This window comes from Oryctolagus cuniculus, chromosome 10, assembly GCF_051225735.1.
Source record: "Oryctolagus cuniculus isolate XC-2025 breed Fujian yellow rabbit chromosome 10, ASM5122573v1, whole genome shotgun sequence".
Classification (NCBI taxonomy): Eukaryota; Metazoa; Chordata; class Mammalia; order Lagomorpha; family Leporidae; genus Oryctolagus; species Oryctolagus cuniculus.
The window spans coordinates 102,211,046-102,228,615 of record NC_142876.1 but is presented as its reverse complement, the minus strand read 5'-3'; the positions used below and the strand labels follow the sequence as shown (position 1 = coordinate 102,228,615).

Sequence of the window (17,570 nt, the reverse complement as noted above, 5' to 3'; positions counted from 1 at the left end):
ATCCTCTACCTATGGCACCATCATCCCATATGGGCACTGGGTTCTAGTCCCGGTTGCTCCTCTGCAACTGATTGTAAGCAGTGAACACCAACTATATCATAAATCTCAAATACAGGGTCCGGCGTTGTGGCTCAGAGGGTTAACGCCCTGGCCTGAAGCACCGACATCCCATATGGACACCAGTTCTAGTCCTGGCTGCTCCACTTCCAATCCAGCTCTCTGCTGTGGCCTGGGAAAGCAGCGGATGACCCAAGTCCTTGGGTCCCTGCACATGCACGGGAGACCCAGAAGAAGCTCCTGGCTTCAGATTGGCGCAGCTCGGGCCATTGCGGCCATCTAGAGAGTGAATCAGTGGATGGAAGACCTCTCTCTCGGTCTCTACCTCTCTCTGTAACTCTGCCTGTCAAATAAATAAAATAAATCTTCAAAAAAAAAAAATCTCAAATACAATGGACACCAATTAAGTAGCTCACACAGACAGACCACTCTGCCTCTAAATAACTCTGCATTTCAAATAAATAAATAAATAAATAATCTTAAGATAATAACAATAATGGTGTCCTCCATTACTAAAGTACTTTTACTCTTAGAACTTTCTAATGTCCTCAACTCATAATTTTTTCACAGTTCAAATGATATACCAAGGTAATTCAAAAAGTTCAGGGAGGGGCTGGCGCCGTGGCAGCAGAGTGTGCAAAGCCACAGCCTGCAGTGCCAGTATCCCATATGGGTGCTGATTTTGTTTTCTAAGGGTCCAACAAGACAAGTTCACCTACACCTACCTACTGGAAACAGCAACAAAAAACTATCCTTGTTTAAATACTATACCACCTATTATAGGTTGCTATCTAGCTACCAATTACGGCAATGTACCACCATAGTGAATATTCATGATGTGGAAGTTGAAGCCTAAGTGTACAAATTTAACTCTGGAAAAACAGAAAAAATGACATTAGTTTTCTTCCCAGTTATTGTTAATAAATTTTTTCTTTCCTAAAAACTGATGTGAATTTTACACGACATACAATTACCCATTTTAAAGCATTCAATTCCATGGCATCCATTTCCCTCTAATGTCAAACTGTCCTTAATTTCTACTTAGAGATGCCCTAATATAAATATAGAAGAGCTCCAAAGTTTTCAATTACTTCATCACATCTCTAGATGTGATGGCCTTAGCCCAGGTTCCAACCGTAAGTCTATCCTGAGCCTCTTTATCATCCTAATCTCTTTCTACACGTGGCCAGCCAGAGTGCACAGGTATTGTGCCAAGTACCTTTCACCTTCTTCTTTCACCTCCTAACATAGAAAACTCACACTCCTATCCTGAATAGAACCACAAAGTGAGCCACATTGTGTGGTTAGCCTATCTGGCATGCTTTCATCTCAGAAAATACTTAGAACATTGAACACTACTTAGGAATGATCTCATCCCACTAACCCAACAGCCAACTCTATCAAAAAGCTTTTTGTTACAAGCTGTGATAACCCAGGAAACAAGATCTATTTTTACTGTTCTGGCAAGGAAAAAGAAAAGAAGAAATCATAGGGGAAAAACAGCTCACTCACTGAACACATTTTTATAAATCACTTACTCTACAGACTATTTCCTTCTTTCTTTGGTGTCTAACTACAAGTGAACAAAAAGAAGAACTTTCAGATTTGTTTAATACTAAATAAAAATCATTATTGTGGCCATTTAAAGGCAAACTTCATATTCCAGTGCAAACATTGACCTGACTTTGGGTCTGATTTGCATGAAAAATAAGGATTTCTTTTCAGTACCACCTCAAAAATACACAACTCAGACTCACAGAAGTAAGAACAACATTTACCAAGGGCTTATGTTCCAGCCATTCTCATCACTTTATACACAAGGGTACTTTAAAAAGTTAATAGAAAAATGGTATTACAACATAAACTCATTTTGGTACATAAAAAGTTTGAAATCTGTACATGTTTTTTCTTTTTATAAAAAACCTAAACAGCATTCTTTCTTTTTTTTTATTTTTTTATAGATTTATTTTATTGGCCTGCACCGCAGCTCAATAGGCTAATAGGCTAATCCTCCGCCTGCAGCGCCAGATTCTGTCCCGGTTGCTCATCTTCCAGGCCAGCTCTCTGCTGTGGCCCAGGAGGGCAGTGGAGGATGACCCAAGTCCTCAGGCCCTGCACCCACATGGGAGACCAGGAGAAGCACCTGGCTCCTGGTTTTGGATCAGCACAATGCGCTGGCCGCAGCATCCATTGGGGGATGGGGGGGACCAACAGAAAAGGAAGACCTTTCTCTCTGTCTCTCTCTCTCACTGTCCACTCTGCATGTCAAAAAAAAAAAAATTTATTTTATTTATTTGAAAGTCAGAGTTACACAGAGAGGTATAGACAGAGAGAGAGGTCTTCCATCTACTGGTTCACTCCCCAGATGGCCTCAATGGCTGGAGCTGTGCTGATCTGAAGCCAGGAGCCAGGAGCTTCTTCCGGGTCTCCCACGCGGGTGCAGGGGTCCAAGGACTTGGGCCATCTTCCACTGCTATCCCAGGCCATAGAAGAGAGCTGGATTAAAGAGGAGCAGCTGGGACTAGAAACGGCGCCCATATGGGATGCCGGTGCTTCAGGCCAGGGTGTTAACCTGCTGCGCCACAGCGCCAGCCCCATGTTTTCTCATAATATACATCTTCCAATAACTCCTGGAAAGACCCTCCCACCAATGTATTAATTTACTCAACATGAACAACTTTAGGAAATGGATATATATATATATATTTTTTTTTTTTTTTGACAGGCAGAGTGGACAGTGAGAGAGAGAGAAAGAGACAAAGGTCTTCCTTTTTCCGTTGGTTCACCCCCCAATTGCTGCTGCATCCGGCGTGCTGCAGCTGGTGCACCGCGCTGATCTGAAACCAGGAGCCAGGTGCTTCTCCTGGTCTCCCATGCGGGTGCAGGGCCCAAGCACTTGGGCCATCCTCCACTGCACTCTTGGGCCACAGCAGAGAGCTGGACAGGAAGAGAAGCGACCGGGACTAGAACCCAATGTGCCAGCACCGCAGGCAGAGGATTAGCCTATTGAGCTGTGGCGCCGGCCCAGACATGGATATATTTTATCTCTATTTAAAATGAAGACACTGGGGATGGTGTTGTAGCATAGCAGATAAAACTGCTGCCTGATATACTGGTATCCCGTATGGGCACAAGTTCAAGTCTCGGCTGCTCCATTTCTAATCCAGCTCCCTGCTAATGGCCTGAGAAAGCAGGGGAAGATGACCCAAGTCCTTGTGCCCCTGCACCTACGTGGCAGTCCTAGATGAAGCTCCTGGCTCCTAGCTTCAGATAGGCTCAGCTCCAGCCATGGCAAGGAGGGAGGGAGGGAGGGAGGGAGGGAGGTAAAGAAAGGGAAAGGGAAAGCGGAAGGGAGAGGAGGAGGGGAGGAGGGGGTGGAGAGGAGAAGAGGAGGAGAGGAGGGGAAGGGAGGAGGAGAGGAGAGAGAAGTTACTAGAGTCCTAGTCCCACAATCAGATTTGGTAAATAAACCTGAGTAGGGGACAAGAATTTACATTTAAAAGTAGCCCTAATAATTCTGACACAGATAATAAAACTGTCCTCATCAGAAACATGCCTATGCAACTTAAAATTTAATCTCAAAAGTAATATCTTGAACTCTATTGTTAGATTGAGCTAAAGGTTAACCAATAATATCTTCAAGATGATTCTGCCCTGCTAATTAAGAGATTAGGTTCTTTTTAAAAAAAATCCTCCACCTGCGGCACCAGCACCCCAGGTTCTAGTCCTGGTCAGGGCACCGGATTCTGTCCTGGTTGCTCCTCTTCCAGGCCAGCTCTCTGCTGTGGCCAGGGAGTGCAGTGGAGGATGGCCCAAGTCCTTGGGTCCTGCACCCCATGGGAGACCAGGGGAAGCACCTGGCTTCTGCCTTCGGATCAGCACGGTGCGCCGGCCACAGCGGCCACTGTGGGGAAAACCAACGGAAAGGGAAGACCTTTCTCTCTCTCTTTCTCACTGTCCACTCCGCCTGTCAAAAAACTAAAATAAAAATAAAAATTAAAAAAAAATCTGAAAGCTATTTGTATCAACAATCTTTTCTACAGCAACATGGTAAACCATGAAAATCTGCACCAGAAAACAGAAAAATTAAATAAATCACACAAATTTTTGTTGCCAAGTCATTCACTTTATAACTGAAAGGGCTTTTGAAAACCACTCACATTGACCATACAAGTGACATATTTAGTCACCAGTTTGGAACTCCAAGCACAGCTGGACTACAACTCAAAAAAGATACCTAACAACTAAAGTCTGACCCCAAAGTTCTTGAAAGCCTTCACTAAAATAAAGCTTTCATAAGAGAAGCCTACAATACACGCCTCAACTGCTTGTTATTCCACATCAGTAATTAAGAACCTTGTACCTTAAGGTTTTAAACAAAACCAGTATTAAAAGAGAACCAAACACTTGCAATGAACAATCCAAAATGAAATTAAGAAAACAATTCCATCTATAATATTATCAAAATGAATAAAATACTAAGAAATAAAATTCCCAGAAGAAATACATAGTCTACACTCTGAAAAACACAGCATACTACTGAAAGGAATTAAAATCTAAATAAATGCAAAGACATACCCAAGTTGATGGACCAGAAGACTCAATATTGTTAACACAGCAATATCCCCTAAACTGATATATATTCAATATATTTATATTATATTTAATAAATATAATTTATATTATACTATATATATTTATATTATATTTAATAAACATATATTTAATACAATTACAATCTAAGACCCAACTAGATTCTTGGCACAAACTGTCAAACGAGTCCTAAAATTCATACTGAAAATTCAAAGAACCCAGAACAGCACAAATAATCTTAGTCTTTTTTTTTTTTTTTTTTTAATTTTTGACAGGCAGAGTGGACAGTGAGAGAGAGAGAGACAGAGAGAAAGGTCTTCCTTTGCCGTTGGTTCACCCTCCAATGGCCGCCGCGGCCGGCGCGCTGCGGCCGGCGCACCGCGCTGATCCGATGGCAGGAGCCAGGAGCCAGGTGCTTTTCCTGGTCTCCCATGGGGTGCAGGGCCCAAGCACCTGGGCCATCCTCCACTGCACTCCCTGGCCACAGCAGAGGGCTGGCCTGGAAGAGGGGCAACCGGGACAGAATCCGGAGCCCCTACCGGGACTAGAACCCGGTGTGCCGGCGCCGCTAGGTGGAGGATTAGCCTAGTGAGCCGCGGCACTGGCAATCTTAGTCTTTTTAATAATGGTGCTGGTGTGGCCAGCATCGTGGCATAACTGGTAAAGCTACCTGTAACTCCAGCACCCCATACAGATGCTAGTTCACATCCCAGATGCTCCACTTCCAATCCAGCTCCCTGCTAATGGCCTAGGAAAAGCAGCAGCACATGGTCCAAGGGTTTGGGCCACTGGCACCCCCATGGGAGACCTGGAAGAAGTTCCTGGCTTCAGGCTTTGTTCTAACCCAGCCTTGGCTGTTGCGTCCATCTGGGGAGTGAACCAGTGGATGGAAGACCCCTCTTTCTCTGTCTCTCTCTTGCTGAAATTCTTGACTTTCAAATAAATCTTTAAAAACTAAATAAAATAAATGGTGCTGAGATATCTGGACACCCACATGTCGCCAACCCCCCCAAAAAAAGTTGGATCCTCTACTCAACACATTGAAAAAAACTAACTCAAAATGGAATAAAAACCTAAAGTGAACAGCTAAAACTTTTTAAAGCTAAGAGGAAACTAGAGGGATAAATCCTCATGACCCCTGGAAATGCTTCTTAAATATGACACCAATAACACAATTAACAAAAAGAAAAAAATAGATTAACTAGACCTCATCAAATTTGTAAGAATTTATGATTCAAAGGATACATCAAGGAAATGAAAAGACAATACACAGGAGAAAATGACCATAAATCATATATCTGAGAAAAACTTTGAACCTACAAATCTTACAACAAAAAATTAAAAAGACATGAGGCTGGGACTGTGGCACAGAAGGTTAAGTCATAGCCTGAGACACTGGCAATCCACAAGGGCACCAGTTTAGATTCCAGCTTCTCCACTTCTCATTCAGCTCCTGCTAATGGACCTGCGAAAGCAGTGGAAGATGCCCAAGTCCTTGGGACCCTCCCACTGAGACATGGGACAAACTGATAGAGTTCCAGGCTCCTGGCTTCAGCCCTGACCAGCATCGGCAATGGTGACCATTTGGGGAGTGAACTAGTGGCTGAAAGATCTTTCTCCCTCTCTAACTCTGCCTTTCAAGTAAATAAAACAAATCTTTTTTTTTTTTAAATAAACTTTTTTTTTTTTTTTTTTTTTTTTTTTTTTTTGGACAAGCAGAGTTAGACAGTGAGAGAGAAACAGAAAGAAAGGTCCTCCTTTTCCGTTGGTTCACCCCACAAGTGGCCGCTATGGCCGGCATGTTTTGGCCGGTGCGCTACGCAGATCCGAAGCCAGGAGCCAGGTGTTTCCTCCTGGTCTCCTATGCAGGTGCAGGGCCCAAGCACTTGGGCCATCCTCCACTGTACTCCCGGGCCACAGCAGAGAGCTGGATTGGAAGAGGAGCAACCAGGACAGAATCCGGCACCCCAACCAGGACTAGAACCTGGGGTGCCAGCGCCGCAGGTGGGGGATTAACCTAGCGAGTCACGGCACTGGCAAGTAAACTTTTTTTTTAAGTGATATATTTATTTATTTGAAAGGCAGAGTTACAAAAGGCAGAGGCAGAGAGAAAGAGAAAGGTCTTCCATCTGCTGGTTCACTCCCCAAATGGCTGATCCAAAGCCAGGAGCAAGGAGCTTCTTCCAGGTCTCCTACGAGGGTGCAGGGGCCCAAGGACTTCAGCCATCTTCTACTGCTTTCCCAGGCCACAACAGAGAGCTGGATCAGAAGTGGAGCAGCCGGAAACGGTGCCCAAATGGGATGCCGGCACTGCAGGCAGCAGCTTTACCTGCTATGCTACAATGCCAGCCCCAACAAATCTTTTTTTAAAAAAGAAACTAGCAGTGGAGGATGGCCCAAATCCTTGGGCCCCTGCACCAGCATGGGAGAAAGAGAAGACGCACCTGGCTCCTGCTTCACATTCAGCCATTGCGGCCATTTGGGGAGTGAACCAGCATATGGAAGACCTCTCTCTCTCCCTCCCTCTCACTGTCTGTAACTCTACCTCGCAAATAAATAAAAAAATCTTAAAAAAAAAAAAAAAGAACACAAAAGAACTGGGTGGGGGGCATGGCACTGTGGCGCAGCTCTGGCCATTGTGGCTATCTGGGGAGTGAACCAGCGGATAGAAGACATCTCTGCCTTTCAAATAAATAAATTAATTTAAAAAAAAAAAAACTAAAGGGGCAGGAGCTATGGCACAGCAGGTTAAGCCACCGCCTGTGGTGCTAGCATCCCATAGATGCACCAGTTTGAGTCCCAGCTTCTCCATTACCAATCCAGCTGGATCCATGCTAATGCACCTGAGAAAGCAGTGGAAGATGACCCAGGTTCCTGAGCCCCTGCACCCACAAGGGAGAACTGGAAGAAGCTCCTGGCTCCCGGCTTCCCAGTGGTCCAGCTCCAGCCATTGCAGCCATTTGGAGAGTGAATCAGTAGAGTATGGAAGATACTATTCTGTCTCTCCTTCTCTCTCTGTAACTCTGCTTTTCAAATAAATAAATCTTAAAAAAAAAAAAAAAAACTAAAAAGACAAACCAGTTAAAATATGTACAAAGGGGGCCAGCCCCACAGCCTATAGCACATATATGGGCACTGGGTCAAGTACTGGCTGCTCCACTTCCAATCCAGCTCCCTGCCTTGTGCCTGGGAAAGTAGCTGAAGACGGTCCAAGTCCTTGGATCCTTCAGATAGGTTCATTAATTCACAGGCTGGCCCTCTCAAAGTAGAACAGCTTGGGGGGCGGGGGGGGACTTAAAATTAACATAATGGTCAAGAACACAGGATCTCAGGGCCTGCCCTGTGGCACAGTGGGTTAATGCCCTGGCCTGAAGCACCAGCATCCTGGTTCGAGAGGGCGCTGGTTTGAGACCCAGCTGCTCCACTTCCAATCCAGCTCCCTGCTATGGCCTGGGAAAGCAGTAGAAGATGGCCCAAGTGCTTGGGCCCCTGCACCCCTGTAAAAGACCTGGCTCCTGGCTTCAGACTGGCGCAGCTCCGGCCGTTGCGGCCATCTGGGGAGTGAACCAATGGATGAAAGACCTCTCTGTCTACACCTCTCTCTGTAACTCTGCCTTTCAAATAAATAAAATAAATATTTAAGGGAAAAAAAAGCAAATTGTACTGACTGCAAGGAAAAACAATGACAATACACAACATGCAGATTCTCCTTTTAATTCAACAAGTAACCCTGGCTTCTTGGAAACAGGTTGGTGTTTTGATGTTCCTTTATTTTGCTAATTTCTCAGTACTGATTTTCACTATATCACTTTCATAATAAAATCTCATTTGGAATGGTAGTCTATCTTGAACTTGTCAAAAAGGAAATTCCTGGTGAAGCCTGATCATCAACTACACAAATATTCAGAATTTTAACAATGTTGATTCTTCAACAACACATCCCTGATTTCTCTCTTTAAAAAAAAGAGTAGGAAAGTACAAAAGATAAAAGAATAAAAGGAAACAAAAAGGACAAGAACAGAGAAAAAAACAGACAATAACTCTGAAACTAAAATAGGTTGTAGAGCTGCTCCTGCAGCTGCTGTAACCAGATCATGATGCACACTGATAATCTCCCATTACACCAACATAAGAAAGCCACAGATAATGGAGCAAGGCATCACCTTCTTATATTACAATCTCATGTACTTGTTTGGAGGTTGGGCCTCCTAACCACAGCTAGTAAAAGTAGCATCATGTGTTTGGCAACATCTAGTATTTATGAACCAAAAAAGAGCCTGAAAGGAGCTGCCAGGTGAGGCCCCAAGGCACTGTGGAAAGGAACACACACTTTAACATCAGACAGATCTAGATTTAAACCTAATTTTTTATTGTCTGTGTAACCTCAGTCCCTATCTTCTCTGGCCTCCATCATCCCGTTTTATAGATAAGGAAAATGTCTACACAGAAAGATTATTATGAGGACTGATTCAAATAGTATGCAAAACACCCAATATAAGCCTGCCAAAAGTAAATCACAAAAATACCTGGATGAATTTTACACACATACACACACATGGAAAAAATAACCCTTGAAATTTGCTTCCATTAAACTAAACTGTAGTATCTGGTCTCTTAAGCCACCACAGTTTAGAAGCAAAAAAGTAGAAAAAGAAATTTCCCACAAAGTACAGAGGAAGATGTAGTACAAATCAATCAACCGAAATCAAAGCCATTCAAGGAGCTTAGGAGTAAAACCCACATATTTAATACTTCTGAAAGAAATGATCCCATATGATAGTTGGTCATATTTGCTACACAAAATGACCACAGGTCACCACAAGAAATTGCATTTGGATATAATAATCACTTTATAAATATGAATTCCACTTACGCAAAGTTCAAGGAAGTACAGGTTACAATTCATTTAATAAAAAAAGATAAATCCCCAAGTCCATCCTGAAATACAAGATTTAACTTAATAATAATAAAATTCTTAAGTCCATCCTGAGATACTTTAAGACAAGGAAAAGGGCAAGTGGGGAAAAAGCATGGACAGCATAGCAAAGTCCTCTCTAAGGCAGTCTTAGAGGAGATGAGAAGGCGCTACAGAACTGCACTTACACAGAATAAGGGGTAAATACACAGGGGCTAACACCAGATCAGTAGTTATTTTATGAACTTGAAATCAGTGTGTATCACCACCATTACATATTAGGTAGAGGTAGTTCAAAAATCATTCCAGAATACATGTAGATTAGCTAGCTAAACACCAAATTTAACCTAGGCTTTTTCATCTCAAAAATTGAAGTTACTCTGCATTTCCATCAGTTTGGTTCAGGATAAAATGTTATGAGAGGAAAAAAATAAAGTAAAAAGGAATATAATAGATTAGATCAGCCAAATAGGAAAAAAAGTTTTAGCATACATACATGCAATAAAACATTATAAGTTTAAAAGTAAATATTATTTAAGATTCAAAACTTAACTGAAAGCACAAAATTTATGTATTAAGTTTCCTTTTACTATTTAATAAGTTGCCTTATCGTTTATCTTAGGAACTATAAAAAAATGAAGATGACCTGAATAGCGGGTGTGATAAGTAAGGCAGGAAGGATTCATTAGACTGTGTCATGACAGAGGTCACAGAATCTGACTCCAGCATCCCATAGAGGAACACAGCAGTATCAGTCCTACTGCTCCACTCTCAATCCAACTCCCTGCTAAAGCACCTGGGAAAGCAGCAGAGGATGGCCCAAGTACTTGGTTCCCTGCCACCACATGAGATCAAAAGGCATTTCAATATCTTAGCTTGGGCCCACACAAGCCCCAACTATTGAACTACTTGAGGAGTAAACAAACAGATGGAAAATCTTCCACTATTTCTCTACTTCTTTCACTCTGCCTTCCAAATAAATAAATTAAATTAAATAAATCTTTTAGAAAAACACAAGCATTCCCATTAAGGTCATAAACCAGCCAAGCATACACCATATTCAGTAAGGATCATGCACTACTAACCTCTACAATATGGCAGATAAGGGAGACAAATTACAGCCAATATTATTAGTAGATGATAAAACTGCTTACTCATAAAATCTAAAGAGAAATGGTAATAAAGTAAAGGCACAACTATCAGAATAGCAGGGGGGAAAAGAGGCATTACCAAATGCTGATAAACTGCAGAGAAACCAGATTTCTCCTACATCCCTAGTGGGAATATAAATGGCACTGCTACTCTGGAAAACAGCTTGACATTTTTCTTTTTTAAGCATTTATTTTATTTATTTGAAAAGGAGAGGGAAACAGAAAAAGGACCAAAAAGAGGGAGGGAGGGAAGAAGAGAAGGAGACAGAGACACAGAAGAGGGAGTGAGGAAGGGATCAATCTTCCTTCCATCCCCTGGTACACTCCCCAAATACCGACAGGTGGAAGCTAGGTGCCAGAAATTCCATCAGGGTCTTCTCACATGGGTGTGGCAGGAACCAAAGGTACTTAGGCCATCACCTGCTGCTTTCCAAAGGCATTAGCAAGAAGCTAGATCAAAGGCAGCAAAGGTAGGACTTGATGACAAGCACTCAGCTATGGGATGCAGTAAGCAAGCAAAGTGGCAGTTTAATCTACTATGCTTTAACACCTGCCCCTAGCTGTTTCTTTAAAAACCTGACGCCAGGGCCAGCATGAGGCACAGTGGGTTAAACTGCTGCCTGTGGTGCCCAAATGCTCCACTGCTAATGTGCCTGGGAGAGCCTCAGAAGATGGCCCAAGTACCTGGGCCCCTGCATCCACGTGGGAGACCGGGAAGAAGCTCCGCTGTGACCATCTGAGGAGTGAACCAGAGAATGGAAGATCTCACTCTAAGTAACTCTAATAAATCTTGAAAAAAAAGAAAAAACTTGGGGACAGTGTTGTGAAGTAGCTGGTGAAAGCAGCTATCCCACACTGGTACTGGAACACATTCCAGCTGCTTCACTTCCAATCCAGCTCCCTGCTGATGGCCTGGGAAAAGCAGTGAAAGAAATCCCAAGTGGCTGGACCCCTGCACTCACGCGGGAGGGCCTCGATGAAGCTCCTGGTTCCTGGCTTCAGCCTGACCCAGCCCTGGTTGGTGCAGCCATCTGGGGAGTTAAGCAGCAGAAGTACGATCTCTCTTTCATGTAACTCTTTCAAATAAATAAATAAAGATAAATTTTTATAGAAAAAAACTAAATATGCATTTATCATATGACCCAGAAATCTCTCCCTTAGTTACTCAGACCAAAGAAAACATGTTCGCTCAATTACGTACAGGAGGCGGGTGCTCTGGCACAGCAGATTAAAGCCCCAGCCCACAGCACCACCATTCCATATGGGGGCTGGTTCAAGTCTGTGCTGCTCCACTTCCAACCCAGTTCCCTGCTCATGCACCTGGGAAGGCAGTGAAGAATAGCCCAAGTCCTTAGGGTCCCTGCAACCATGTGAGAGAACCGGAAGAAATTCCTGGCTCCTGGCTTTGGATTGGCTCAGTTCTGGCTGTTGCAGCCATTTGGGAAGTTGAACTAGTGGATGGAAGATCTCTCGATCTCTCTCTCTCTCTTTCCCTTCCTCCCTCTCCCTCCCTCCCCCTCCCTCCCTCTGTAACTGTATCAAGTAAGTAAAATAAATCTTAAAAAAAAAACTACTTATATATGTTCATAATACCTTCATTCAAAACAGCAAAGTGTGTTAGCCGGCGCCGTGGCTCAATAGGCTAATCCTCCACCTTGCGGCACCGGCACACCGGGTTCTAGTCCCGGTTGGGGCGCCAGATTCTGTCCCGGTTGCCCCTCTTCCAGGCCAGCTCTCTGCTATGGCCAGGGAGTGCAGTGGAGGATGGCCCAGGTGCTTGGGCCCTACACCCCATGGGAGACCAGGAAAAGCACCTGGATCCTGGCTCCTGCCAGGATCAGCGCGGTGAGCCGGCTGCAGCGGCGGCCATTGGAGGGTGAACCAGCGGCAAAGGAAGACCTTTCTCTCTCTGTCTCTCTCTCTCACTGTCCACTCTGCCTGTCAAAAAAAAAAAAAAAAAAAAAAAAAAAAACAACAAAACAGCAAAGTGTGAAGCAACCCAAAATAATTCAACAGTGTAAAGCTAACCACATGAAAGCCATGTAATACTTTTTTTTTTTTTAAAGACTTATTTATTTAAAAGAGTTAAAAAGAAAGAGAGAGACAGGGAGAGATCTTCTATTGGCTGGGTTCACTTTCCAAATGGAGACCTGGTGGAAGCCAGGAGCTTTTTCTGGATTTCCCACATGGGTGCAGGGGCCCAAGCCTTTGGGCCATCTTCCACTGCTTTCCCAGGCACAGTAGCAGGCAGCCAAATCAGATGTTCAACAGCCAGGATATGAACTGGTACCCATATAAGATGCTGGTATCACAAGCCACAACTCAACCAGCTAGACCATAATGCTGGCTCCCACAGAATGCCTCTTAGCAAGAAAAAAGAACCAGGGACCAGAGTTCTGGTGAGTGGCTGGTGCCATGGCTAACTTGGTAAATCAGATTCTGAACTCTGCCCAGCTTGCTAGTTTGCTTGCTTCTTCTTTTTTTCTTTTTTTATGAACAGGCAGAGTTAGACAGTGAGAGAGAGAGAGAGAGAGAGAGAGAGAAAGGTCCTCCTTCCATTGGTTCACTCCCCAAATGGCCGCCACACTACGCTGATCCGAAGCCAGGAGCCAGGCACTTCCTCCTGGTCTCCCATGCGGGTGCAGGGCCCAAGCACTTGGGCTATCCTCCACTGCCTTCCCGGGCCACAGAAGAGAGCTGGATTGGAAGAGGAGCAACCAGGACAGAATCCGGCACCCCAACCAGGACTAGAACCTGGGGTGCCGGCGCCACAGGCAGAGGATTAGCCTAGTGAGCCAAGGCACCAGCCTTGCTTCCTTTCTTTCTTCCCTCCCAGCTCCACCCTGGCTCACTTGGCTAATCCTCTGCCTGCGGCACCAGCATCCCATATGGGCTCTGGGTTATAGCCCGGTTGCTCCACTTCCAGTCCAGCTCTCTGCTGTGGCCCAAGTGCTTGGGCGCTGCACCAGCATGGGAGACCAGGAGGAAGCACCTGGCTCCTGGCTTTGGATTGGCATAGCTCTGGCCGTAGTGGCCATTTGGGGAGTGAACCAATGGAAGGAAGACATGTCTTTCTCTCTCTCTCTCTCTCTCTCTCTCTCTCTGTCTATAATTCTACCTGTCAAATAATAAAAAAAAAAATCTGATTTTAAAAAAAATACACAGCTGTACTGGAATATAAGTCACTCACCATATAGTTCAGGGACTTAAAGTACACAGTTTGGGGAAGCCATTTGGGACAGTGGTTAAAGTGCAATTCCAAAGGACTGGCATTGTGGCACAGTGGGTTAAGCTGCTGTCTGCAATGCCAGCATTCCATATGGGTGCTGGTTTGAGCCCTGGCTACTCTACTTCCTATATAGGTCCCTGCTAATGCACCTGGGAAAGTAGCAGATGACCCAAGTGCTTTGGCCCCACCCAGATGAGGCGCCTGGCTTGGGTCTACCCCAGCCCTGCCCATTGCAGCCATCAGGGGAATGAACCAACAGATATAAGATCTCTCTCTCTCTCTTTCTCTCTCCTCCTTCTTCTCCTCCTCCTCCCCTCCCCCGCCACCCCATACCCTTTTTTCTCTGTGATCTCCACCTTTCAAATAAATAAATAAATCTTTTTAAAAATGCAACCTCAGGGGCATTGTGGCACAGTAGGTTAAGCTGCTGTTTGCAACACCCATATCCCAGGGATGGCCTGGTGAGTCCCAGCTACTCCACACTTCAGATCCATCTTCTTGCTAATGTACCTGGGAGGCAGCACATGATGGCCCAAGTACTGGGAATCATGCCACTCATCTGGGGATCTGAATGGAGTTCTTGGCTCCTGACTTGAGTCTGGCCCAGCACTGGTTGTTGCAGGCATATGAATCAGGAGATGCCGCCTGGATGCCCACATCCCATACTAGAATGCTTGGGCTCCAGTCTGGGCTCTGCTCCCAACTCCAGCTATCTACTAATGTGCACCTTGGGAGTCAACAGGTGATGCCTTAAGTAGTTGGGGCCCTGTCACCCACATGGAAGAACCAGACTGAGTTCCAGCCTCCTGGCTTCAGCAGGTCCAGTCCCAGCTGTTGTGGCATTTAAGAAGTGAATTAGCAGATGGAAGATCTCTCTTTCTCTCTCTCCCCATGTGTCTCTTAAATACATAAAATAAATTCTAAGTTACATTAAAAATACAATATCCTAAACAAATGACATATGCACATCCTTCACAAAACTTTAAAAATTTCAAATATTACATGCTTCTGCATCTATGCTCATTTGTAAAGTGATTTTATAATAATTGGTTTCTATTTTTACTTATAATGCAGTTATCCACATCATACTAAAAATTATGCAAAATACTAGAAAATGAAGTTGAGTAATAATTTTTAATTAGGTCTGCTCCATAAATATGTATGGCTAATACGAAAAACCGCAAGCATGAAATATAAATTTTCCTACAAATTTCAACATCTGGAAGTTTACCACACAGCAATTAGAAAAAAAAATTGTACTATGGAAAAGATTTAAATCATTTATGTTTTGCAAATTCCAGCAGAAAACTAATGCTAGGGTTCACTGAAAGAAACTGCTATCATCTCATATTTTCTCTAAGAACAACAAGAAAGCCATTATTATCTCAGACTCTCTTCTGAAAAGTGTAATAACTCCTCTTACAGTATTACGGAAACTATGAACAAGAATTTAATCAAACTAGCATATTGTAAAGCCCTGTGACTCTATATTCCTATTTTATTTTATTTTTTTAAAGATTTATTTAATTATTTGAAAGTCAGAGTTACACAGAGCGAGGTCTTCCATTGGATGGTTTACTCCCCAATTGGCTGCAACGGCCGGAGCTGTGCCGATCTAGAGCCAGGAGCCAGGAGCTTCTTCCGGGTCTCCCACGTGGGTGCAAGGGTCTAAGCACTTGGGTCATCTTCTTCTGCTTTCCCAGGCCATAGCAGAGAGCTGGATCGGCAGTGGAGCAGCCAGTGCTCGAACCCACACCCATATGGGATGCTGGCACTTCAGGCCAGTGCGCTAACCGGATGCACCACAGTGTCGGGTCCATCCTATTTTACTTTTAAAATTCTAAATACCAAACATCCAGTGTTTCATATTTTTCCATTTTTAAAAAATTTTATTTATTTGAGAGGCAGAGTAACAGACAAGGGGAGGACACAAAGAGAAAGGTCTTCCATCCACTGGTCCACTCCCCAAATGGCTCCAACGGCTGGAATTGGGCCCATCTGAAGCCAGAAGCTTCTTCTGGGTCTCCCACGTGGGTGCAGGGGCCCAAGCACTTGGGCCATCTTCCACTGCTTTCCCAGGCACATTAGCAGAGAGCTGGATCAGAAGAGGAACAGACCAGGGCTTTAACTCGCTGTGCCACTACGCTGACCCCAAAAAATGCCATTTTAAAAACAGGTACATAAAAATTCTTCTGCTTCTGGGAAGATTTGAGTAAACATATGTCTTCCTATTCTTGCCATCAGATGCAACTAAAACCCCTGGACATAAAATATAAAACACACAAAAAACTCCACAAGGTAGAAAAAAGAAGGACCTCGGGACCCACAGAATACAAACCTCTCCGTGTGATCCTTTTGCCACATATATCCCAGAATTGGAACTAATGACTATGGCCATCCAAAACTGTCAGGAAATGCAAACAAGAAAAGCGCAGTAAAAACTGGCTTTCTTTAGCCACAGGACCAGGAAACGAACAGTTTAGTAAGACAGCAAAGTTTTAGGCCATAGACAATCAACTTCAGCCAAACACCACAGAAAATACTGTGGTCCAACCCCCAACCATGCCAGCAAAGGACGAATAGGGAGCCTAACTTGCATTTTCTGCAAGCTGCAATGAAAACATTCAACACCTCTTGCAAAGCGGAGTGGGAGAAAGTCAAGGATCTAAGTCAGGACTTTCTTCTCTACAGATGGGTAACAAGGTACCCAACAGGACTATCAAGGGAGACCAGTTGGGAGCCTGGACTTCCCCCATATGATATCAATATAAATAGCAGTTAAAAACAAAAAACAAAAAACATGCAACTATCATATAACCCAGCAATTACACTCCTAGGCAATCTGCCAAATGGCTTTCCAGAGCAGCTGTTCCATTTTACTCTTAACTCTTTATGCTCACTGTTTAAAAGGTACGAAAGATCTCATGGAATTGTTTCTTTATGAAAAAAAAAAAAAAGGCTTTCGGGGCCAGCACTGTGGCGTAGCGGGTAAAGCCACAGCCTGCAGTGCCAGCATCCCATATGGGCGCTGGTTCGAGTCCCAGCTGCTCCACTTCCGATCCAGCTCTCTGCTATGGCCTAGGAAAGCAGTGGAAGATGGCCCAAGTCCCTGGTCCCCTGCACTTTAAAAAAAAAAAAAAAAAGCTTTCTGGGGACTGGTGCTGTGGCATAATAGGCTAAGCCTCCGACTGCGGCACCAGCATCCCATATGGATACCAGTTCATGTCCCAGCTGCTCCACTTCCAATCCAGGTCCCAGCTAATGGCCTGGGAAAAGCAGCGGAAGATGACCCAAGTACTTGGGGCCCCTACTACCCACATGGGAGACTGGGATGAAGCTCCTGGCTCCAGTCTGGCTCAGCTCCAGCCATTGTGGCTATTTGGGGAGTGAACCAGTGGATGGACAATCTCTCTCTCTCTCTCTCCCCTTGTAACTCAGCCTTTCAAAGAAAATAAACAAATCTTTAAAAATTAAATTTAAAAAGCAGCATCTAAACAAGTGCAAAAAAAGTTACACTCAAATAAATATATAAAGTATTCTGAAATTTCTTCACAGAGAAAAGAGTGACTCAAACTAAAATGACCTGGAAAGACATTACTTCATCATTTTAGCCAATTTATTGCTG

At 44.0% G+C, this 17,570-nt stretch overlaps 1 protein-coding gene across 37 annotated transcripts in view; it reads right to left on the bottom strand.

Annotated features, from left to right (window-relative positions):
• The window catches only part of MAP4 (microtubule associated protein 4), a 193,900-nt gene that overhangs the window by 156,691 nt on the left and 19,639 nt on the right, over positions 1 to 17,570 (bottom strand). For 17 of the 37 annotated variants that reach the window (XM_070050869.2, XM_070050870.2, XM_070050883.2 and 14 more), the window contains exon 2: positions 11,679 to 11,747. The exons of the other annotated variants lie outside the window; for them this stretch is intronic. In XM_070050869.2, coding sequence (XP_069906970.2) covers positions 11,679 to 11,747 — 69 coding nt within the window. The remainder of the gene's footprint in view (positions 1 to 11,678; positions 11,748 to 17,570) is intronic. 37 annotated transcript variants of the gene reach the window in all.